At 53.3% G+C, this 22950-nt stretch overlaps 9 protein-coding genes across 19 annotated transcripts; 7 read left to right on the forward strand and 2 right to left on the reverse strand.

The window, feature by feature from the left end:
• The first annotated feature begins 119 nt into the window (after positions 1-119).
• Positions 120-2168, forward strand: H257_12525 (hypothetical protein). Of its 3 annotated transcripts, none has more exons than XM_009839756.1 (4): positions 120-891; positions 947-1161; positions 1215-1843; positions 1885-2168. In XM_009839756.1, the coding sequence occupies exons 1-4, from the start codon at positions 250-252 to the stop codon at positions 2094-2096; spliced, it is 1698 nt and encodes a 565-aa protein (XP_009838058.1). In that variant the 5' UTR covers positions 120-249; the 3' UTR covers positions 2097-2168. The 3 variants fall into 3 exon arrangements, with proteins under 3 accessions (XP_009838058.1, XP_009838059.1, XP_009838060.1); XM_009839757.1 differs by having other exon boundaries at positions 1900-2168; XM_009839758.1 differs by having other exon boundaries at positions 1215-2168.
• A 292-nt stretch (positions 2169-2460) lies between these two features.
• Positions 2461-8093, forward strand: H257_12526 (hypothetical protein). 4 transcript variants are annotated; one of them, XM_009839759.1, is made up of 8 exons: positions 2461-2652; positions 2711-2833; positions 2883-4844; positions 4899-5354; positions 5677-7405; positions 7452-7513; positions 7585-7642; positions 7719-8093. In XM_009839759.1, exons 1-8 carry the CDS (start codon positions 2590-2592, stop codon positions 7937-7939), a joined length of 4674 nt encoding a protein of 1557 aa, XP_009838061.1. In that variant the 5' UTR covers positions 2461-2589; the 3' UTR covers positions 7940-8093. The 4 variants fall into 4 exon arrangements, with proteins under 4 accessions (XP_009838061.1, XP_009838064.1, XP_009838062.1 ...); XM_009839762.1 differs by having other exon boundaries at positions 5677-7513; XM_009839760.1 differs by having other exon boundaries at positions 7585-8093.
• H257_12527 (hypothetical protein) lies at positions 8087-9052 on the forward strand. The gene has a single exon (XM_009839763.1). It carries the CDS (start codon positions 8386-8388, stop codon positions 8692-8694), a length of 309 nt encoding a protein of 102 aa, XP_009838065.1. The 5' UTR covers positions 8087-8385; the 3' UTR covers positions 8695-9052.
• Positions 9053-9693: 641 nt separating this feature from the next.
• On the forward strand, positions 9694-10696 carry H257_12528 (hypothetical protein; the record flags this gene model as incomplete). Its single annotated transcript, XM_009839764.1, has 4 exons — positions 9694-9834; positions 9900-9973; positions 10024-10128; positions 10204-10696. 4 exons carry the CDS (start codon positions 9694-9696, stop codon positions 10694-10696), a joined length of 813 nt encoding a protein of 270 aa, XP_009838066.1.
• On the reverse strand, positions 10204-11527 carry H257_12529 (hypothetical protein). Its single transcript, XM_009839765.1, has 5 exons — positions 11390-11527; positions 11247-11322; positions 11066-11188; positions 10921-11017; positions 10204-10860 (listed from the first exon to the last, which is right to left on the reverse strand). Exons 1-5 carry the CDS (start codon positions 11500-11502, stop codon positions 10760-10762), a joined length of 510 nt encoding a protein of 169 aa, XP_009838067.1. The 5' UTR covers positions 11503-11527; the 3' UTR covers positions 10204-10759.
• A 1542-nt stretch (positions 11528-13069) lies between these two features.
• Positions 13070-15461, reverse strand: H257_12530 (hypothetical protein). The gene is made up of 2 exons (XM_009839766.1): positions 15255-15461; positions 13070-15181 (listed from the first exon to the last, which is right to left on the reverse strand). Exons 1-2 carry the CDS (start codon positions 15438-15440, stop codon positions 13157-13159), a joined length of 2211 nt encoding a protein of 736 aa, XP_009838068.1. The 5' UTR covers positions 15441-15461; the 3' UTR covers positions 13070-13156.
• A 134-nt stretch (positions 15462-15595) lies between these two features.
• H257_12531 (hypothetical protein) lies at positions 15596-17283 on the forward strand. Of its 4 annotated transcripts, XM_009839768.1 has the most exons (5): positions 15596-16017; positions 16069-16213; positions 16268-16385; positions 16443-16762; positions 16848-17283. In XM_009839768.1, exons 1-5 carry the CDS (start codon positions 15662-15664, stop codon positions 16938-16940), a joined length of 1032 nt encoding a protein of 343 aa, XP_009838070.1. In that variant the 5' UTR covers positions 15596-15661; the 3' UTR covers positions 16941-17283. The 4 variants fall into 4 exon arrangements, with proteins under 4 accessions (XP_009838070.1, XP_009838069.1, XP_009838072.1 ...); XM_009839767.1 differs by having other exon boundaries at positions 16268-16762; XM_009839770.1 differs by having other exon boundaries at positions 16443-17283.
• Positions 17284-17554: 271 nt separating this feature from the next.
• H257_12532 lies at positions 17555-20550 on the forward strand. 2 transcript variants are annotated; one of them, XM_009839771.1, is made up of 7 exons: positions 17555-17879; positions 17988-18038; positions 18097-18927; positions 19279-19500; positions 19554-19836; positions 19901-20105; positions 20152-20550. In XM_009839771.1, exons 1-7 carry the CDS (start codon positions 17671-17673, stop codon positions 20373-20375), a joined length of 2025 nt encoding a protein of 674 aa, XP_009838073.1. In that variant the 5' UTR covers positions 17555-17670; the 3' UTR covers positions 20376-20550. The 2 variants fall into 2 exon arrangements, with proteins under 2 accessions (XP_009838073.1, XP_009838074.1); XM_009839772.1 differs by having other exon boundaries at positions 19554-20105.
• Positions 20551-20929: 379 nt separating this feature from the next.
• H257_12533 lies at positions 20930-22419 on the forward strand. 2 transcript variants are annotated; one of them, XM_009839773.1, is made up of 6 exons: positions 20930-21003; positions 21063-21123; positions 21173-21402; positions 21472-21795; positions 21853-21924; positions 21981-22419. In XM_009839773.1, exons 1-6 carry the CDS (start codon positions 20947-20949, stop codon positions 22329-22331), a joined length of 1095 nt encoding a protein of 364 aa, XP_009838075.1. In that variant the 5' UTR covers positions 20930-20946; the 3' UTR covers positions 22332-22419. The 2 variants fall into 2 exon arrangements, with proteins under 2 accessions (XP_009838075.1, XP_009838076.1); XM_009839774.1 differs by having other exon boundaries at positions 20930-21123.
• The last annotated feature ends 531 nt before the right edge of the window (positions 22420-22950 follow it).

Genomic DNA, 22950 nt, shown 5'->3' on the forward strand with positions numbered 1-22950 from the left:
GTCATAGGGAAAGGGTTTAATTCTTGGCCAATCCGAGGGCGCTATCAGCTTAAATTTCCACCAATCAAAGGAATATCGAAGACCAACAAAACGTTTCGAGCAAAGATATTTTCCGGACGGCAGCTCAAAACGATCCAGAAACGAAAAAGCCTCGTCGGGCGATCACTCAAACCGACGTCGTAACAGCGGCTTCATAACGACAGGAAACGCTTGGAATCATCGTTATTCGTGAACGACAAGGGTAGCAACATGTACACGCAAAACCAGTTGAGTCCCCGTGACATGCAAGGCCAAGGCCAACCTCAGTCGTACAGCGTGTCAGGGCACCAGCAACAACAGCAACTGCAGCAGCAGAACGAACGACAACTGCAGGATCAATTTCAAGCTCTACCATCACAAGATCAAGCCAAGGTGCCTTCACATCACCAAGCGCATGGTCAAACATCCGCATCCGAACAACTCTCCCACGACACTCGAATGCAAGAGCATGGACAAATGCAAGGTTTGCTAAACGACCAGCTCCAAAATCAACTTCAATTGCAGCAACAGCAAAACCACTTGCACGCGCAACTCCAAGGGGACTTGCATGGCCAGATGCAGAATCAAATCCAACGACAAATGCACGAACAAATGCAGGAGCAGATGCAGCGTCAAATGCAAAGCCAATTGTCGCCGTCGTCGATGATGCAGCAGCACGGGGGCCATCAGTCGTCTCCGTACACCCACGCCATGGTCCATCCACACATCCCCGGGCTTATTCCTGGCCAAATGGGGCTCCAGTTGAAGAACCAACGAAGACATCACGGAATCTCGGACAAAGGCATGGACAACATGCGACTACCGATGGCCACGCACGACATGGGCGGGCTAATGGAGCCAGACGACCTAGAGGTGCGTTCGATGGCGTCATGTGTACATACTCCTCGTGACTTATGGTGGCTGGTAGATGGAACAGCGTTTGCATTCAGGGCTCGACTACGACGACGACGACGATGACGACGACGAAGGGAAGAAAGGAAAAGGCGACGCCAACAGCAAGAAACCGTGGACACGCGAAGAGAACGAGAAGCTCATGCAGTTGGTCAAGCAATACGGGGCCAAGCGATGGTCGTTGATCGCCATGCATTTGCCCGGTCGGGTCGGAAAGCAGTGCCGCGAGAGGTACTGTAACAAGTGTATCCATATTCTCCATTCATGGTCGTGTATGGGTGTAGGTGGCACAACCATTTGAATCCCGCGGTCCGCAAAGATGCGTGGACTGCAGAAGAAGACTATGTGATCTTTGAATGCCATAAAAATGTGGGCAACCAGTGGGCAGAAATTTCAAAGATGCTGCCAGGACGCACGGACAACGCGATCAAGAACAGATACTACTCGACCATGCGCCGCATGCAGCGGCAGTCGCTTCGGAAAAAAGGCGGCGGCGGCGGATGTTCGGCCAGTGCTCGAGACACAAAGCCCCGGTCCCAGTCCATGGTCGCAACGTCGCCCACGACCGACGACAGAAACATGTTTCAACGCGGCAAGCAGTTCCAAAAGCTCGTGTTGTCGGCCGTCGGCGACAAAGTGGATAGCAATTTCTTCTCCGAGTACGACCCAGTTGTGCAACGCCAGCAGCAACACGGGATGATGGAATTCGGCGCGCCATCGATTCCCGGGTTTCCGTCCGAATACAACCCCCACGGAGCATCGTCGTTCTCGTACGATGGCCCGCTGCGCCGCCACTCGTCGACGTCGGACGCGCCCCACATAAACATGTATCAGCACCCCCCCTTGCACTTGTCGCCCACGGCCTCGTCTATGGGGCTGCCATCGACCACTTCGTCGTATGATAACCAACGAGGTATTGCCAGTTCATATGTGAATGTTTCACCAACTGAGCAGGTCGCATGAGCTTAGAGGCAGCAGACGAAGACAAGAGGCATACAGGAGACGACAAATCCCGTCCACATGTGTCGGTGAACGCGCGGTTGTTCGCGACGGCCGTTCCTGCCCAAGTGAGCGGCAGCACCACTGTAGTGCCTTTAGATCCGTTGAAGGAAGGCAAGGCAGTAGGATTTGACACCATCTCGGAAACCCAAGAAGTGTACATATAGATTGACTTAATGACAATGGATTGGGTCGGTCACATGGAAACATGCCGAATTTGAATGCAAACTGCGTGGCGGGAAAGTTCAGAAACGTTCAGGGGCCCATTTACCTAGACGGTAAACGGTATAACGGGGGATTAAAGGACACTGGAACCTTTAATGTCGGGTAAAAGGATATAGCGTGTACGTTTTTCATTACGAACGCTCGGCTGTGGAGGGGGGAAAGTAGATTATCCGGATCGCCAAAGATCTCTCTGGCTGCAATCTTCTAACGTATCCGGAATACCCCCTCGATTTAAAATATGAGTTGTACGATGCGAGCATTACATACATTTGTCAAGATAAAAACTAAAAAAATTCGCTCCTTCTTGGCGTATTATCAATTCCCGACCGCTTCTGGCTGCGAGATATTCCTTGGAAATTGCCCGCTCCCAGAAGGCAATTGGCAGCCAAGGCGGCAGGAAGAGCGACAGCGATAGTCATAGCGACCCCCCGAGGTATGGGCAAGCAAGTGTCTTCGCCTCGCTCCCCAGGCACGAGCTCGATGGAACCCGCGGCAAAGGTGGGCGCGTCACTACCCTCCGTCAAATCCATGACCTGTCATAACTTATATTTTTCAGGACCCCGACGCGGATGTCGTGGGGCTCTCCAGGGCTAGGTTTTTGGACCACTTTTTGTCGTTTCGTGAGCATCTATTGGCTCAATTTTTGGAGCACCAGAGCGCCGCGGTGAAATTGGATGTGGTATACTACAACATTTTATATCTGCGCCGTGGACTCATGGAAGGAACAGGACGAGGATGTAGCAGCGCGAAGCGGCCGCCGAGTCATTGTCGATGTCGACCTTCGGGCACCAGAGATGGATACAGATGAGGAGGTTGAGAATATCGACACGGTGGAAGAGGTGAATGCGCCGCCGGTCATACCAGCAGCGTCTATGGAGGACGACAGCGTATCCCGAATACGAACCAACGACACGGTAGATACATATCGAAGGACACCCGACGAAGGTACTACAACTGCTGAGCAAGAAGAGAGTTCCGATGCAGTTGTTGGCGACGCTGTGACCCCACCCACGACACCCCATAATGATATACACCGACGAAAACGATCATTGGATACGACCACCACGACCAACTCCCACCCGGCCGATGCATCCATGTCCGTGCCGCTCGAAACCCCGTCTTCCGTCATACGCTCGCCCCCTCGGAAAGTGCTTCGGTCGTCAACCCCAGGCCGGCAGTACCAACCGCCGGTTGTCACGACCAACGTGCGTTACTTGGGCCAACAGGCGCTGCTTGCATTGGACGACAAACAACTTCCCAAGGCGAACGCTGCCTTACGCACGGGCGACTCGGTGGCACTGACGGACGTTCTCCGAATGCACACGGAGAAAGTCCATCAGCTGCAGAAAGCCCCGAGCAAGAAGCGCCAGCTGCCGCGGCTCAAGGACCCACTCCGAGTCAAGTGCCACTGGGACATGTTGCTGGAAGAAATGGCGTGGGTGGCCGCGGACTTTATCGAGGAGCGGCACTGGAAGCGAGCGGCGGCGTGGCGCCTCGCGCGGGATGCCTGCGATGCCAAAAGTGCGGAAAAGAAGGCCACGGAGCAAGACAAGCGCAAGCTGGCGCGGCAGGTGGCGGTGCAAATCTCGTCGTTCTGGCGGGCCATGGAGCGCATCGCCGCGCGATACCAGACGCGGTCGTCGCCGTCGTTTGACCGCCACATTTCTGTCGCGAAGGACCACCCGTCGACGTCGTCGCCGCGGCACCTCTTACGAGTAGGAGCTCTGGACGGTAAGGCTTCGTTGGAATGGATGCGCACGGGGGGAAACCCTCGAGTTCGAGATGTGGTCGTGGACTTGATGGACACGTCCAAGCGGGCGCGAGACGCCATGAAAGCCAACAGCGCCGTGGACGACATGTATGCGCACCTGAAGCTGGCGCAGTTTCAGTGGAACGCGCTGCAGTTCATGGTGGCTTTGAATCAAGGCGGCCATAACATCCTTTTGAACGATCAGCTGGGCACGGGCAAGCCTTACACGGTGTCGTTGTTTCTGTACGCGTTGAGTCGACTACAAGGTGACGACGGCAGTGGCGGTGGTGATCGGGTGCCCCATTTGATTATCGTGCCAGACGCCGACGTGCACAAGTGGGTGCACTACATCAAAGTGCTGCACCCGCACCGCCGCCTTCAGTTGTACGGCGGCTCGTCCGTCGAACGCTTGCGGCATCGCCGCGCATGGGACGCCGAGTACATGCAGAGTAGCAGCAGCATCGACACGGAGCCCGTGTATAGTGTGATCGTAGCCCACTCTGTATTTATCCAAGATGCCGCGGCGGTGTTTGGTCCCCAGCTGTGGCAGGCCATCGTGATCGAAGACATGGGCCAGACCGTCGACACCCCGCTCGCGTACACAGGCCTGCGGAACGTCTCTGCCCGCGTGGTGGTGTGCGAAATGGCGCTCGACCAGTGGGCATCGGACCGGACGGCGCTGTGGGGGGAATTTTTATTGAAGCACACGATGCTCAAGGACGAAGCGTGGAACGTGGTGGAGTGGGACGACCTGAACTTGGCCGAGGCGGCGTCGGTCCAGCGGATGATGAAGCACGCCGGCATGCCGTTCAAGGACGAGTCGTCGTGTCTGCAGATCGCATTGCGGGCGCTTACGTTGGGGCGGCTTCGCAATGACATGGAAGCGCAGCTGGGCAAGGTGGAGGAGCAAACGGTGGCGTGTTGCATGACGCCTTCCCAGGTACAATATGGGATTTGGGGTAGAGTGGCCATCCAATGTCTTGTGTGTTTGTAGTTGAAGTACTACAACAATGCTGTCACGGGGTTCAACGCCACCGCAGACAAGGACACGGTCGACCACTGGCTCCGGCTCATGCTGCGTCTTCGGGCAGCATGCAACGGCGTGGACGTGCTGCAAGACTTCGACCGGCTGTCCATCGTGGACCGAGCGATGCTGGAAAGCTGTTCGGCCAAGCTCAAGGCGATGATGGAACTGGTGGACCGACTGGTGCATCAAGACAAGGTCCGCGTGGTGGTTTACGTGCAGAGCGACGTGATGCTGCCGGCGGTCGAGTACGCCGTGACGACTCATTTGAACATTCCGTGTGTTCGGGTCACAGGGTCGGCGTCGAGTCAGCATCGCGCGCTGACGCATTTTGCCTCCAAGGACAGTGTGCGCGTGGCCATTCTGTCGAGCCGCGCGCGAACGATTGGAAGCAATCGCGCGGCGTGTGTGTACGGCGCCCAGGCGGTACGGATGAAGATATATATTGTCCTTTTTCGCAAAATTTGGTTGACTTTTGCGCTGATTTGCCAAATCGATCGATCGGTCGAACGATTCTCTGCACTGAATTTTGTATGCAATCATTGGTCCTGTGGAGATTGAATTCACACTAATTTAGGCATAACACTAATTTAATTCTGATGGTTGTTTCCTGCAATTTGATTGGCTAAATGCTTTTTCTGCCGATGGTTCTTGTGTATATACATTTGTGTCGATTCATTGTTGTCCAGCTTAGAAGAAACAATATACGATTGTATGTGTATATCCAAGGCCAATGTCACGACTGTAGGTGGTGGTGGTGGACAGCGACTGGGACCCCATGTGCGATGCAAAACTCCGCGCGGCGTGGCACCTGCTCGCTGTGAATGGAGACGTGACCGTGTATCGGTTGTACTGTGAGAACTCGATCGAAGCGTCGCTGCTGCGTGTGGGTTCGACTGTGTCGGAGAAATTGTTTGGGGAAATGACCCCCACCGAATGCATTGCGTCGCCCTTGTTCAAATACGACGCTGTGTGTCCGTCGTGGTGGTCGTCGTCGGTCAACGTGGACCTGTCCAAGGCGCTTATGAATGCCGAGTTGGTGGAAAAGTACTGTGGCAACGTGGAAAACGTCGAGTGGTACCACTTGGAAGCGCCTCTCACTACGGGCGGCGAGCTCGACACTGAAGAGCATTTGCTGCTGTCCAACAGCGACGAGTTGACGCCAGTCGAATGGTACGCCGTGCATTTGGTGCAATCGTTAAAAGAGAAGCAATTCCCGCGCTCCAGCAAACCCGCCCCGCTTGACACGACGATTACCGCGGGACCTGACGATGGCGTGTCGTCGTTTGAGACTGTGGTGGCGGAGCGGAATTGGAGTCTGTGGAAGCAAGAACCCACCGGGGGCTTGTTCTACGACAGACACGAAGCATCCAAGCGCGCAGTCGTGCAAAGCCTGCGGTTGGACGACGGCATGTACGCGGGTCTTGTCCACGAGTTGCACGCCCCCGAGCCTGGCGACGTTGTACTCGACGACACGCGCGACGACGTGCCCGTGTCGATTGTGTACCGCGCGCGGAAGCCGCCGTCGTTGGTGCCGGACAAGCTCAAGGTGGCGTCGGACCTGAAACCAATCAAAGTCAAGAAATCCAAAGTGCCTGGGAAAGCAGCAGACGAGTCGCTGAAACGCAAATCCACCGCCGCCGACGGCAAGAAGAGCACCGACTACGAAGGGTTTCCGCTGCCCGAGGCGTCTGCAGGGTTCGACGACGACGGGTTCTGGGGGGACACGAACCTGGACGCACTGGACTCGGTGTCATGGGACGACACGTCCATCCTGGGCGGCATTCAAGTACAAGGGTTGCCAGACCCGGCCCCGACAAAGAAGCTCAAGACGTCGGCAGCGGCGGCCTCGGCCAACTTGCTGCAGCGGCCTCGCAAACAAGTACCCGAAGCCAGTCGCGAAGGGTGGAGCTTTGTGGAAGAAGGTCTGCTCAAAAAGCTGCACGACGTGTACGGCGGGAATTGGAACTTGATTGCGCAAATCCTCACGCGGCAAGCCATGGTCAAGCGGCGGTCGGCGCGCCAATGCCAGGAAAAGTTTCAGCGCTTACTCGCCCCCAACAAGGACAAACCCGTGAAAGTGAAACCCCTGGCGCTGTCCCCCGCGGCCGTGAGCTCCCGCGTGGGTCTGCACACTGGCGGCGTGCTGCTCAAGTACCCCCCGACGACGTTTGGCATTCCCCCGCCGCCCATCCGCACGAATTGGGTCCTGAAACAACCGGTGCAAGACCACGAACTGCGCCATTTTCGAAGCAGTATGGAGGCGGTGCTCACGTCCGTCAAGAAGAAGGTGGCGCCTCCGCCCGTGCCAATTCCGTCGACCGCAATGGGCCCCCATGAATCGCACGCAGTGATCTTGTCGACCCCGGTGCTCAGCCCCGACGAAGTGATCAACAAGAGCAAACTCCTCGCCACGTACCAAGCCACCGTGAATGGCGGCCCCCCCATCCCCCCGCCGTCGTTCCCCGAATCGTCTGGTAAGCATCCACCGTTGACGGTGGACTCGACGTGAAAGTAGAATAGGCTTGGGAAGCCTCGATCTCCCGGCCACCTCGTCGTCTCACGTAGCTCCCGACACCACTCCAGTACGTTCCAGTCCATTTACTCGTGTATTTTCAAAGCCAAGACAACGACTAAGATTTGGTCCTTTTTTTAGGCGTGGGGAGATATGTCCGTGCTGCATCAGAATTTAACCCGTGCTGGAGCAGAGTCTGGTAATATTGTAATGCTATATATATATATCTTGTAGATCGTAATAATCATGGTGGTGTTGTGTGTTTTGTTGTGTAGCGTCGTCGCTTCCAAATTCCACGGGTGTCCCCGTGTCCACGTTGCTGTACGTGATTGACCGGATGCCTGAAATCAAGATCCAGATCCAATCCATATTGCACCGCCACGATTGCTCAGAAAGTCAAAAGGTGGCGCTCATCGCGCGGCTCTTGAGCGTCACCAGCCAAGCAGCCACGACCGCGCCGTCGTCCACGTCCGCACGGTCGCTTCTGCAGTCATGACGTACTGTAGCCAACTGTGAAGTCCCCCCCCACCCCCACCCACCCACCTATCCTCCTGTAGACCCATCTCGAGCAACGTGTAATGCAACCAATCTCAACTTACAAGTGTGTTCATCATTCACACTCTCTCGAGTGTGCTGCAATATGTATGGGCAAAATATATAGTATTCATATAAGTACATTCCACTACAACGGACACACACCATGATGTGTCGCCACTGCATCGACGAAGCAGTCGCTAGCAAGCAATGGGGGGTTCCTGCTCAAAAATGGTGGCCAACGCCGTGAACTTGTGCGGGCCGTTGTTCCGGCTGCGTCCGGCGACCGCTTTTGGCGACACGATGTGGTTGCTGTAGAAAGGAGGCGTGGGTTTGTTCGTCGTAGCCGCCGTCTTGGTGTGGACGACCTCCTTGAGTTTAGGCTGCAGGGTCAGCGGCTTCAACTCCATGGGGGTCGACGGAGGTGTTAGAAACGCCAGCACCACCTTCATGAACCCCTTCACCACAATCGGACATTGCCTGTACAGTTTGCTCGACCCGAGTTCGATCAACGCGTGCAGGTACACGAAGAACATGCGTGCGCGCAGTTTGGTGTCGGCTTCTGGGGACGACGAGCCCCACATCCTGCCGAGGCCCCATCGCTTCGGAGGCAGCTCCAGTTCCTCCACTTGTTCGAGCAGCTCGGTGCATTGCAGACAGTGTGGGATTTCCAGCGTCGCCCCGATCGCGTCTTGCATCTCGAGAAACTTGGAGTAGCGTTGGCGGACACTCCACACCACCCCCGACTTTTGGTTGGCCAATTCCACCTCGTACTCTACAAACGCAGCGTTCGAGGCCCCGACGGGCTCGACAGACCGCACGACAATGTCCCGAAAAGAAACGAGTAGTGTCCCAACAGGCGTCGTCGTAGTAGTCGCGGGGTGGCTCCAGGGACTTCCTGCCGGCATCACCTGACTCTTACGGATACTCTCCTTCGTCATGAACTTGGTCTTGGAGGACCCATTGAGTGTGGCAATGGAGCGATGGCCAACAAAAGTTGCCATGGAGGTGGATGTCAAGGCAGCGAGAGGGCTGTGATGGTGGTGCCGCGTCTGGTGGAATTTGCAATGTGGAGGACATTCTCGTTTTGTGCAGTCTCATCCCGAAATATGGGAAATCAATGTTTCATACAAATCGAAAGTTCAGTTCACGAATACTATTTTAAATCACAACTGCATAGTATCCACAACACGCTTTATTTTGGACGGTTGTTAAAAGAAATGAGTGGGGTTTTCGAATGTTTGGAATAAAATTATTTTTCCCATACAACTTCAACTACAAAGAGCTGATTGAAGTGTTCGGGCAAGAGCGGACCACTCCTAACGTTATGAATGTTACTGTATGGAGTAAACATACAGTACTGTTATGGTATTGCATTTTCAAGTGTATCTCGATATCAGTCATGGCAAGAAATTTAGTACCAATACTAACTACTACGTAGTAATAGTAGTTACTAGTATTATAAATAGTACTTGTATGAAGCACCTTCACATGTAGGATTATTGGATCGCAATGAGGCCACTTAATTTTGTCGTCAAGACAACAATTATTGTTGCATCTCTGAATTCACTGTTACATTTTTAACGTCAGCCGCAAAATGGGCGGTATGTTGACTGCATTGCTGGTGTCGTTCCTAGCGAGGCCAATCATGCTTGGATATCTAAAATTAGCCACACATGCAAGAAACGCGCTCATGGTGTCATCGACCACTTGACAATGCCAACGAGCAACAGAAGCGGCAGCTCCAAGGAAGCGGAGATCACTCGGCTGATTGACGAATGCACTTGGTTGCTACAAAAGGACCCGTCGTGCCTTCGATCACGAGCCATTCGAGGCCACGCCTGCATGAAAGCCAAGGTAACACGCATGTGTCACCACTTTCAACCAAGCCAGCATCGTGAAAAGTACAACGCCCATCATAGAAATGGGATATCGCAGCCGAGGACTTTACCGCCATTTTGGAAGTCCGACACGACGATATTTACGGTCGTTTCAGGTTGGTGCTCGGATTGTTCGTGTGGGGGTTGCTAACGAACGTTGTTGCAGTCGGGGGATGGCCTTGTTCAAAGGGGGGCGCATCGAGCGAGCCCATGCAGACTTTACGTGCGTGCTGACCATGAACCCCAACCACGTCATGGCCAGATATGCTCGGTATACAGTACATACCCGTGCCCTATGTCGTCCTTGAGATGTGTTTGGGTTGTATGCTCAATCATGTTATTGTAGCGCGGGGTGCTACAACACGGAAGGCGAATTCTCCCGCGCGATCCAGGACTACACGATAGCGCTAAAGTTCGACGAACACGGCCACGACAAGGGCTTTGGACGGGGGGAATCCAGGTTGTACTTGCACGAGACTGCGGAAAAGGCCATCAACGACAAGCTTAGCTTAAGCTATCGCACGCGGGATACGGCTAACGTCAAGCCCCCCGCGGGGGTGCCACCACCACGACCAGTTACGACTGTCACGAAGGACGTTGGAACGGTCAAGGTGGCGCCTCGTCAACCTGTCAACTTTAGAACCTCAACATCAGGACAAACGCAATGCCACACAGCTGCAGTGCCCTCCGTCGCACGAGTCAAGATTGACTTGACAAAGAAGCAAACGCAACCAGACGTGTTGGAAACCACGTCAAGGCATCACCATGAGTACCAGAGGACAACGGGCCACTGCCAAGCAGGGCGCAGTCACGTCAAGCGCGTGACAGTCGCCCTGTGACAACTGGACCAGACAGTATATTTAACGTTATCTCGTCCCCAACACAAACCCGTGTTGTTGGATTTACTTGTTATTTGCATCGTCAACGTCGTGGGTGAGCAGTGAGATGTAGTCTTCGTAGTACACACGCCCGGTTTCGCCATCCTTGGCAACATGCATAAACCCTACAGAGTGCCTGAGGCTACTGCGTACGCATTGGAATATGACATGTACTAATAATATACCTTCGAGCTCCTTTTCGCGGAATGGCGTGCCCTTGGTGACGAGCAAATCCTTCATCACGTCCGCGTCAATATACCCCTTCTTTTCAGGATCCAGCACCTACAGGTAATACTGGAAACCAACACACATACGTTGCTGCAACAATACCCGAAACGCGACCAGCAACGTTTCGTCCGTGTCTGGCTCGTACTCGTGGCTGTACAGCACTTCGAGCATTTTCTTCTCAAATCGGTCGTACGTGACAAATGTGGACGGCTCGTCCTCTTGCATCTAGAACCCGCTTTCATGAGCATTGATATGACCGTTGAATAAGGCATAAGTAAGTTACTTCGGGCAGAATCTTCTTGATGATGTCTTTCTCACTCGGATACGCCCCCAAGTACCGCATGATCGTGCTCACTTCCCTACGACGTCACACGTCAGCCTTCTTCCTGTCGGTACAATGGAACTGCGGCGCATGTGGTTCAGTACTCCTGAATCACGCATCCCTTGCGATCCTTGTCGAACATGTCGAAAGCACCCTTGATGCGCCCTCTCAAGTACGCATCCATGTCGGACGACGATCCGTCTGCTGCTGCCGTCATGTTTGTCGTCAGTATCGGAAACCCGACTTTGCACTGTGAAATAACCGACAGCAGTTCCAAACAGGCAGTTACACATTGGCAGTTGCGTCGACTTGACGGAAAACTTGCACTGTGAACGATGTAAATTCTAGTGCTGTAAATCTGATTGGTCTATCTACTTTGACATTCGATCTCGATGACTAATCAAACGAACTCATTGAAATTGCTCAAAAGGGAAAAATAATTTGAAAAAAAGATTATAATCTTGTTTGTTTGCTTTTTTAACAGTAATAACGAAGTATAGTATTAATATTAATAGAACTTTGCATTACTATTAATAGATAGTTACACCTACTAATATTAATAGTAGAACTTTGCATTACTATTACTACCGTATACCCCCGCTTCACTACCTATGAAAATGTCAGTGAAATCTCATCACAACTGGTACAGCTCCAAGCGGTACCTTGAAAACTATTCAGGCATGCGCATTGGTCTAAATCCATCACACGATTTATATTTCATTGGATGAAAATAGTTAACGCATGGTGATTGGATATTTCTGTCCAATTAGAGACAATTAGGTATATGAAAATGTTCGTCATTGGCCAAACCGGTACAGGTCCAACCGGAGAAATCATAGGTACTGAAGCGGGGGGTATACGGTAGTACAGATAACGACCGAATAAGTGGCCCTGTGGTACTTCGAAATAGCACTTCAAATTTGTATTGGGACAAACTACTTCGAAAGTAGAATACTTAAATCAATACGAAATTTTAGTACCACGGGGCCACTTATTCCGTCGTTATCTGTACTTCAAAGTAATAGATAGTTACACCTACTATTAATACATAGTAGTATTATACTACGTATTAATAGTAGTTGTAGTACCGGTAGAACTATTCACAACACCTATGGTGCACGTCATCTATAAACTACCAACTTTTCACAAAATTTTCTGACTTCTATTTCATATTCATTACTCAAAATTGCAGCAAATTGAGACGTATAATCGACAGATCTCAATGTGGTGAAGAAATTCTACGTCTCAGATTCAAATTTTGTGATGAATTGGTCCAGAAATAGATATTTAACCTAGCGGTATTTTACATAGGCGCTTGGATATTTGGCCATAGGGGTGGCCGCTCAAGTGTATCTTGATTTTTGTATGTGACTCTTATCCGTATTTAATATCCGGAGGCAGCAGTTGGGACCTTTAACCTCCCACTCCGGTGATAAAACGCATGCAATTGGTATTTAACGTATCTGGATTTTGGGTTTAACTACATTAATTGCACGTTAAATAATAAAACCTCCACTCTTCAATTTGACCAATTGGAAGTTTTTAGATGAAAGTTTTTAGATGAAGTGCACCATACTACGTAAACGTCCACTAATGTAGAGCTTGAATGTACTACTGTATGCTTGCTCATAACGATATACATATTTACAAACACAAACGCAGGAACGTGATGACGTTCGAGACAGTGTTTCCCAGGCGTGCAAACCCGTGGGAGGTTGGTTTTGGATCACGTAGTTACACAGAACACCCCCCCAGCGCCGATCCAGTAACATGAGGAAACAACCAAACAACCCCTTCACCGTGTTTATGGCCAAGTGCTCACATGTATTACGGATTGGACGTAGATGTTCAAACTAGTGATAGTGGTGCCATCATGGGTTGTTGCGCCGGAGCAGCGCTTGGAACTTTTCCTGGAGCTTCTGTCGTTGAGCCAGGCGCTTGGACTCGAGGTTGTGCGAGTTGTTCTTCCAAAACACGAGGTCGTCTTCAGGGATCGCGTTGTCTTCGCTGTCGTCGCCGTCCACGGGGTCTGCGTGCTCCCACCCCATGGACGACAGCAGCTGGCGCTCCTTGTCCGGGATATGCTCGTCTTCTTCGTCATCTCCATCGTTCACCTTTGACTTGGCCTGCTGCTGTTTCTTCTTTTTCTTTTTCTCCTTTCGCTTCTCCTTCTTGCGCACCGTGCGCATCTCGTCCTCGGCCTCTTCCGCCAGCAGCTGCTCCATGATCTCTTCGCCATGCAAGGCTTCCACCGCCACGTCAAAGTTGTGCTTGATCGTCGCGATCGAACAGTACAAGAGCAGGTCCGCCGACCTCTCCTCGCACTGGATCTTGGACCACATCATCTGCAGCTTGTCCCACACCACCAGCCCCAGACACGTCAGCACCTCGTCCTGCGCCTCCGCCAGCGTCCGCGCATGCCTGTCCATCACCACTTCCTGGTCGGCGCGGTCCATCAGCTGCAGCAAGTACTCCAAATTGCACGGCAAGACAATTTGGTTCGTGTCGCGGCAGAACGTGAGTTCGTCAAACAGAAACGCAGACCGGTCGTCGTCGTCGTCGTCGTCGTCGTCGTCAACGTCGTTGGAGCTCGTGGCAGAGAGGTGCTCGGCGTGCGCGTCGGCCGCCCCCCCGCCAGCGATGCCGCCGTCATCCTGTGAACTCTTGTCGGAAAAGCAGTGCAGCCCCGCACAATCCTCACAGTCGCTCTCGCTGCACCCTGACCCCACGAGCAAATCGTACGCTTCGAGCACCTTTTCCTTGCATCGACAGCAGAATCGATGCCGTCGGAGGTAACACTCGAGGTCGTTGAGAAACTGGTCCGAGTCGATTTGTGTGATGTCCATCTGGTAGTCGCCTGACATTTTATCCCACAAACTTGTAAACGCCGTCGGCCGCGGGTGCGTCTTGAGCTTGGCCGAGTGCAGAGAGCACCGCTTCCCGGTGCTACTTCCCGACTTGGCAAAGTTCATACCGAGCCCGAGGCTCAGACTCGACAGCCCCAGCCCCAGCGTGAGGCTGCCCAGCCCCCCCAGGTCCAACCCGCCGGGGCCCCCCGGGGGCATGGGGGAGATGGTCGGACCCCCACTGCCGCCGCCTAGCAAGCCCAAGCCGGCGCCTTGGCTCAGCGCACTTTGCATGGCCGCTGCCTGCATGCTCGTCATGGACGAAGCGGATGGCGCGTGGTGATGCGTGGACGATGTGGTGGACGAAGTGCCGCCGTGGTGCGTGGTGGTGGTCGTGAGCATGGAGGACGACGTCGTGCCGTTAACACCGGGGACCGAGCCCGAGTGCATCTGAAGCTTCATCGTGGTTTCGTAGTTGAACGTGGTCGACTTGACCTTCAACGTCGTGTTGTGCTTGGTCAGTTGATGGAACTGCGGCGGCATCATCGGGTGGTGATGGTGGTGATGCGACGAGGAAGTCGTGGTGGCGGCGGCGAGCGCGGCCTGCTGCTGGAGCTGCAAATGCTGCTGTTGCTGCAAAAGTTGCTGTTGTTGTTGCTGGAGTTTGTGCTGGTGCTTCTGGCTGTGCTTGGACGATCCCCCTGCGTGGTGGCCACCACTCGCCTGGACCACATGCGACACTTCGTGCGACAGAAACAGCGCGAGCGTCGCGTCCGCCGCCTGCAAGTACGACGGATGCAGCACAAAGCTCTGGTCGGTGTGGAACAGTATCGCACCGTTCTCGTTTAGCTGGATGCACGAATTCAGCATGTTGGTCGGGTTTAGCGACCCACAAAGCAGCGGTAGCGTCGTTGTGGCGCGGAGGAAGAGGCTTTCCGCGCCGCTTCGACATGCGAGACACGGGACCAATTCCGCCACAGTCGCGAAAAACTGCACTCCGGTGCCACGCAAGCACTGCATGCGCTCGGTTTCCGACAAGATCGTCCACCGCTACACATGTGAACGACGGGCGACGAGCGTGAGACTCACATGCACGAGGCGGGTAAATATATGTACGACGGACCTTTCGAAACTCCTTCAGCGCCGTCGCCGACGGCTGGACGTTTCTGGAGCTCTTACTCGATATGGACGAGCATGGCTTCGAGCTGTATGCAGCAGGAACATGGCCGGTGGCACGAGCGTGCGGCGGTCCCATGGATCTCGTGGTGGGGTTGGCGCTATTCCCGTCGATGATGCTGGCTCTGCTCATCCGAATGGACTAAATTCCGGCCAATTGATTTTCCGAACGGAGCTTATGCCGTCGGCTAGCTCATCCGGATATCACCTTTATTTTCCGTATATTCTACACTTGCCATTTGTATATCGACAATCGGACGGCTGTAGAAAGTCCGCGCGTATACTCAACCCAAGTGATTCAATATAAAATTTAAATATTCTAGAAAAATACAAGAAAGGACTTGCAATTTTGACATGCCGACTTCGACCGACGTTCAAGCGTTCCGCACTGGTGTGAATGGAGTCGCGCTGGGAAGCGTTGGACTGGGCGGACTCTACCAAGACCTACCTGGAGAAGCAGTGACCATTGCCGTGGAAACATTCGAGACAGCATTCCCCCGCGGCGTCCGACTTATTGACACAGCTCCATGGTACAACAACGCCGAGGACGTAGTCGGCCAAGCCCTGCGTCGTGTCCAGACACCGCGGCACGAGTATTACTTGGCGACCAAAGTCGGGCGCTATCGCAGCGACAAGCACCCGAATGGAGAATTTGACTATTCTCGCAGCCGCATTCGCCAAAGCGTGCAAGATTCGCTGGCCAAGCTTGGGTAAGCTCATCCTATATATGCATCTGAGGACGATGATTCATGTTCTCCTAGGACGACTTACCTGGACGTGGTGTACCTGCACGACGTCGAGTTTGTGGACCGGGACACGGTGCTGCACGAGGCGATTCCCGCGTTGGCCGAACTGCAAGCCGAAGGCGTGATCAAGTTGATTGGCATTTGCGGCTATCCCCTCGACGTACCCATCATCACGTTCGTCTACTTCCTCACATCATCACCGTTGTGTCTGTAGGTGCTGGACGACATTGTCCAGCGATCGCCCCGACCGCTTCAAGTCGTGCAAAGCTACTCGCATTTGACGCTGCAGAACGACGCGCTTCTGACCAAAGCAGCGTCGTGGCATGCTAAAGGTAATACAGTTTCCCCCATCCATCGAAGAGTCCTCCTGAAGCATTATGTGCTTCCAGGAATCGTTGTGATCAACGCCGCGCCGCTGTCCATGGGTCTGCTGACGTCCCGCGGGCCGCCTGCATGGCACCCGGCTTCGTCGGCATTGCGCGCGTCCTGTGCTGCCGCGTTGACGTGGCTGGCGTCAGTGGAGTTTGCGACTGAGCAGCAGAAGCCGAGCGTCGAAGGCCTCGCCATCCAATACGCACTCGACGCCCAGAAGGAACACCACAACGTGGTGACTACCATGGTCGTAGGCAGCATGGGCGAAGCAGAAGTACTGTCGTCTATCCGTGCCCGAGACAACCCGTCGCTGCTGTCGAAAGCCCATATTGCCAAGGTATGTAACTGGCTACGCCCATTACGCATCTAGCGAGACATGTTCAACATGGATGATCATGTAAATCACTGATGTAAATACTTAGTTTCGACAGCTTTTGGGCCACAGCTACAACGAATCGTGGGTACAAGACCTGACGTGTTATGATGCCCACCTCCTAGTACCACCGCACGTTTAGCTTGGCAAGGTTGGACCGTCTACACTTCAAGCGCATGTGTGCGATGGAAACAGCGCAAGTCCTTCACGTGGCATGGCACATGTCTCATGCATCAATCAGTACTAATTACATGCAATATGGTTGGTGTCTGTCATGGGCAAAAGGGATACTAGTACCTATATAAAGCATGTGGGGGAAAACCAACCATGGGAGCTTTCTTGTCGGTGTGTTGTCGAGCGAGTACACGACACCATGTGTCTACATACTGAGGACACGCGTTCGCTGTATGTACATACCCGGGTAGGTAGTGGGGGTCGGTCTGCCATGAACGAGTGGTGGCTGTCCGTCGGATTATCAAAACGGCAGACCTACGTTTCAGTTTCGCGCGACGGTTCAGTCAACTTCAGCGTCGCATCGTCCAAGTGCGACATTCGTGGGGGGTTTGGCGTACATAGTTATACTTGTGTGCTGGCGCTACTGTATCTGGCCTTCACGTGAGCACATATGCATCGACAGCACTTGAGTCTCGTGACCCAGCCCATCAGGATGCATGTAGGTAGGTTGGCCACATGTCGTTTGAGTTTGTAATGCACAGTACGAATAGTGAATACACTTGAATTATATTATCATTTCCGCTGGATCTCCAAAGATTCACTTGAATTTTATATACTCTGACATAATATAACGCCTCATAATCGGATTCCAAGTTCGGAACCACCGTCGCCAAGTACAGTAACAGGCCTTCCCAACCATGCTGACACTCGATCAAATGGTGTGGAAGCTGAGCTTTCTGCTCTTGACGGCACCTGCGCTCGTCGACGCCGCGAGTGACCTGTCCGGCGCAGGCTTACCGCCATGGGTCGCCTGGGTCACAGGCGGCGTCCTCGTGTTGATCGTCCTGTACTATTGCTGTCGCAAAGCGGGCTTCGACGAGTCGCTTCAGCAACCGTTACTCGGCGGGTACGTGTAGTTCCACCGTGTGTTGTCGGGCTCGACTAGGAGATGAAGTCAAGCATCAAATGCAGCGTCGTTGTCGACACGGTTGACTCACGAGGGTCGTCTCGGTAGGCAATACACGGAAGACGGGCAACCATTGACCCGTCAAGACGTGCAAGAAAGGTGCGATCGCCGTGTCTCATGTTCGTCTCAAGTGATTGAACTTCCCCATGTACTCTAGCAAGGAAGAGATCGACGGGCAATGGAAGTGCGAAGTCTGTGACTTCCACAACAAAATGTCCGCCAAGTCGTGTGTGTTGTGCGGCACGGACAAAGGGTTCAAGCTCGGGCTCGCGTCGCCGTCCCCTCGCCGCAGCCTCTCCATCAAGGACTCGGCGCTCGGCGCGTTGAGTTCTGGCGGCGGGTCGTTCAATCGCACGCGGTCGTTTGCGATCCGACGCCTGAACATGCTCAACTCCCGCCAACGCGGCGCGCGGAACCGCGGCGATTGGGTGCGCAAGGTGGGCACCGACGGCAAGCGGCATTGGGGTCGTCGCGACGTGGTGGACACATTCTTGGCCAAGGACCCCGTGGCGATGGAAGCTGGCGGGACGCCGAAAGCACCGTCAGCTCCGTTGCCACCGTCATCTGCTGCTGCTGCTGCGGGGACAGTCCACTTGGACCTGGCGCGGCAGCATTCGCTGGCGTTCGTGTCGCAACTGGCACAAACCCCTCGACACCCCGAAGGACGCATGACGTTCAAGGAGTACCGCGAAGTGGACGCGGCCGTGGCGTCGCGCGGGTACGAGATCTCCGAGCAAGACTTGGAGATTCTAGAGCAAGTTGCTGCGCTGCCTTTCAAAGACAAGTACTCGTGGTTCCTCGAACAGACGACGTCGTTGATTCGGCCGTGGGAGGACGGCCACTTGAAGATGCGCGTACATCGCGAGAACATCCTCGTCGAGTCCATGGAGCAGCTGCTCGGCGTGCAGATGGAGCACATCCACATGCCCCTGCGCATCGAGTTTATCGGCGAAGTCGCGATCGACGCCGGCGGACTCGAACGAGAATGGTATCCCCCCCTCTATATGTTGTCAATGTCTGTTGAACTTGTGCATGTGGCTTGAAATGTGTGACATGGATCCATGGGATACCGTACGTCGTGTTGTGATCGTATGTGTTTTATGCGATGCCGTTCAAGATATGACTGACTTTCCTCATGGCTGCTGGCTCTATGTCGTCCTCTGACTGGGATATGGCTGACAAGGATGGCAAGACCACAATAATGCATCACATTCGGCTGATACAGTGATGCCGTTTTTCACACTAATTAAAGTGTCACTTGGTGGCAGGATTTTGATTGGCCACGTAAACAGTATTCTGGGTTTGGATTGGTCGACTTACACTATTTACAATATTGTAGGTTTGCGCTCGTGACAGAAAAGCTGTTTGACGAGACCATTGGGCTGTTTATGTGTGCCCACGTTGAGTCATTGGCGTACGTAATCAACCCCAACAGCGTCGAAGCGAGTGCGGACCATCTGCTGTACTTTCGGGGGGCGGGGCGGCTTCTGGGGCGGGCGTTACTGGAAGGCCAGCTCATGAAAGCGCACTTGGCTTTGCCAGTGCTCAAGCACCTTCTTGGGTACAACGACCTCATCGTCTGGTTTTGCCATGTTGAGCTTGACGGATGTATAGCGTGCCCATCTCGTTTGCCGACTTGGAGTTTGTCGACCACGAAGTGTACCGGTCCATGAAGTGGATGAAGGACAACGAAGGCGTCGACGCGCTGTGCCTCGACTTTAGCGTGACCAACCGCCGGATCAGCGGCGACATCGAAGTGATCGACTTGAAAGAAAATGGCCGCCATATTGAAGTCACGGACGCCAACAAGCTCGAGTACATTTACCTGCGGCTGCGCTACATCATGCTCGAGAGTTTCTCCGAGCAGCTGCAGCACTTGATGGCTGGTGTCTTTGAAGTACTGTCTGTTACATATTGTCGTCGTGAATGTGTATATATATCTATCTATGTGTACTTGGTAGGTGATTCCGCAAGAGTTGATATTGGTATTTGACTACCAAGAGCTCGAACTTGTGCTGTGCGGAGTGCCGTCGATCGACTTTGCTGACTGGAAACTGCACACGCAGAGCTCGGACGACATGCCGGCGGACCTGCTCGTGTGGTTCTGGGAGGTCGTCGAGGGGTTTTCCGACGAGGAGCGGGCGCGTCTGCTGCAGTTTACGACAGGTTGGCTCAAAAGTGGTAGTTTTGGTTGTCTGACTGGCTGGGGCAGGGTCTTCCCGCGTGCCTGTCCAAGGGTTCAAGGCCCTGACGAGCTACGACGGACGGATATGCCACTTTACACTCAAGGCCGTGCCGTACCCTGAGAATGCATTTCCCCGCGCGCATACGTGCTTTAACCGCATCGACTTGCCCAAGTACAAGACCAAGAAGGAAGTGGAAGACGTCATGTCGCTTGTGATCAACATGGAAGTGACAGGGTTCACCGACGAGTAAGAAGACGGCCGCCTCGATATGTGATATACCGTATCGCAGCTACGTGTGTGTCTGTGCTGCCTTCACCGAAGATGGGACACTGCAGTGGTTGCCACTCCCATTGACGTTGCGTCGTCGTCGCTACCTTTATATAACCGCTACCAACATGGAGTACTACTATAAAAAAACTGTCCTTGTATATATTATTGTCGCCGACCAAACCTGATCCACAATCGATCTGATTGGTTGAATTACATTGAGAAATGGGTTTTGATTGGCTAATAATTTTGAGCTCATCCTGAAGTAGCCAATCAAATCGATTTAAATTCCAACGAGAAACACGAAATTTCACAATAATATTATTCCTTTCGCGTTGACCATTGAGCATGCATGGTGAATGAACGCTCTACGTAGTAGTGTTAGCTTACTTTTGATATCTATCCAGTCAACATACTGCCAGGTGGAACTGTATCGCAGGATCACAATGCGGGCAAAGGAGTGTTGATGTGTTCGGTTACGTGGAAACGGCGGAAACTGTAACCGTCGTCGTTGGGACGAAGCGGTTTCGCATTCCACTCGAACTACTTCGACCATGGACGAAGCTGCCGAAGACGTCGAGTACAAGGACGACGAGTTTTTACCAGATGACGTGGGTAGTTGGTTGTGTGGATGCAGTTGGATTTGATGGGCGGGTGGGTTGGTGTGTAGCATGAGGGAAGGGAAGCAAGCCGTGTCCTCAAAGGCGAAGGAGGTGGCCGCGACGACGACGGTATGCCAACGTTGCAGCAATGTACCGGGTATAACGTCTATGGGTACAGAGGACGCCCACAAGGAGCAGCAACATTCGAGCGAGATGGACGACGCGCTCATGAACAACCCGTCGCCGTCCAAGCGGCAAGCGGCCATCGACGACCACCACCGCAAAACCCTTGCGGCCAAAGAACTGGAACTGCGGAATCTGCACAAGCGCATCAATGTGTATCGAAAGGCCAACGCCGCGCTGCAGAAAGAGTTGGAGGGTTTCCATAACAACGACTGTATGGCCCAGGTAAACAAGGTTATACATACATACACGATCAAACGATAATGACTTGTATGTATGTGTATTGTGTTGTAGGTGGAGAACAAGGCGAGGGAAAAGCAGCTCCTGATCGAACAGCTCTCGCACGAAAACAAGTACCTGGCCAACCTCCAGCGGACACAAGCCAAGCGCATTGAGGAGCTGGAGGCGCTCAAGGAGCACTTCCCATCCAAGCACCACTCGGTGATGGAAGAGCTGCGCATTTGCAAGGAAACGTACCGCATGTACAAGGAACGCGAAAAGCTAGCGGACGACCGATCCAACAAGTTGCACCAGCAGGTGGTGGACCTCACGGCCAAAAATAAAGCTCTAGCTGACAAAATCCGATCCCACCACGGCAGCCAACTGAATGCAGACGCGGTACACCACGAGGTATATTCATGAATCTGACACTCCTCGCTTCTTTGAGTGTACTAGGGCCAGCCTGGCCACGACGACGACGACGATGACGTGGCACAACTGCAGGTCCGCGTCGCGCTGTTGGAAAAGGTAGTATGGCGAGCGTTCATGCTGCTATCTAACGTCGTTGTTGGATGGGTATGTAGAGCAAACGCACGGATAAAGACAAGTACGACCGCGTGATTCAAACGTGCCAGGAACAGCTGGACGAGTGCAAGCGAGAGATGGAGGCATTCCAAGCCCAACTCCTCGACAAGGAAAAGCAACTTCGACTCCAAGTGGTGGAGTTGAAGAAACTCAAGCGCGAGCTGCGGGAACTGGCCATGGACACTCGAGCCACGCAACACGTGGTGCATAAGCTGGCTTATCGACAGCAGCAGCAGCAGCCTGCAAGCCCCAAGAAAATGCCGACGCCGCCCCCGTCCATGGCCGACAAGAAACGAGCGTCCACGCATGTGCGAATACAGACGCAAAAGACGGCGGACCACGCTTCCTAGCTGCGCGAACGACTTCCACTAGGTATCCAAGCTATTATTTAACCCCACGAACACACAGTCGGAAAGGAGTAGTAAGTTGTTTGTGTCGCTTCCATGGTACAAATAGCCGCCGTGGTGGTGCGCCAGAATTCAACTGCATGGGCACTTTGCACCGAACGAGCCATTACACATCCACAAACAACATTAGTGAAAAAAAGTCGGATAGGATATACAGGAACCAAGTGATCGTCGGACTGTTTGTCCTGACTTTCTTGTTCGTTGTGTTGTGATCGAATAAAGTCGGACATCTCATCCGACTCAATTCTGATTGGCTTAAATTCGATCTAATTATCGTTTACTTTTTGCTGCATCATTTGGGGTCACAGTCTGTGAATTCCGACTTCATTGTGCTCCTACATCCACAATTTTGAGAAATACTGTAACGCCCAATAAATATGGGTGCCGTACAATCCATTAAGTAGGGTGTATATGCGGGAATGCCATAAAAACCCGGATTACGTCTACGTTTTCTAGCCAGCCGTGCAAATGTGACCATCTTCATTTGGAACATACGAAGCTGACGTCCAAGTTCAGTGAAACCAGGATGATGGCAAATTGGCCATTATATGCCAAATGCAAT

The sequence above is a fragment of the Aphanomyces astaci genome, assembly GCF_000520075.1.
Source record: "Aphanomyces astaci strain APO3 unplaced genomic scaffold supercont1.41, whole genome shotgun sequence".
In the NCBI taxonomy this organism is placed as follows: Eukaryota; Oomycota; class Saprolegniomycetes; order Saprolegniales; family Verrucalvaceae; genus Aphanomyces; species Aphanomyces astaci.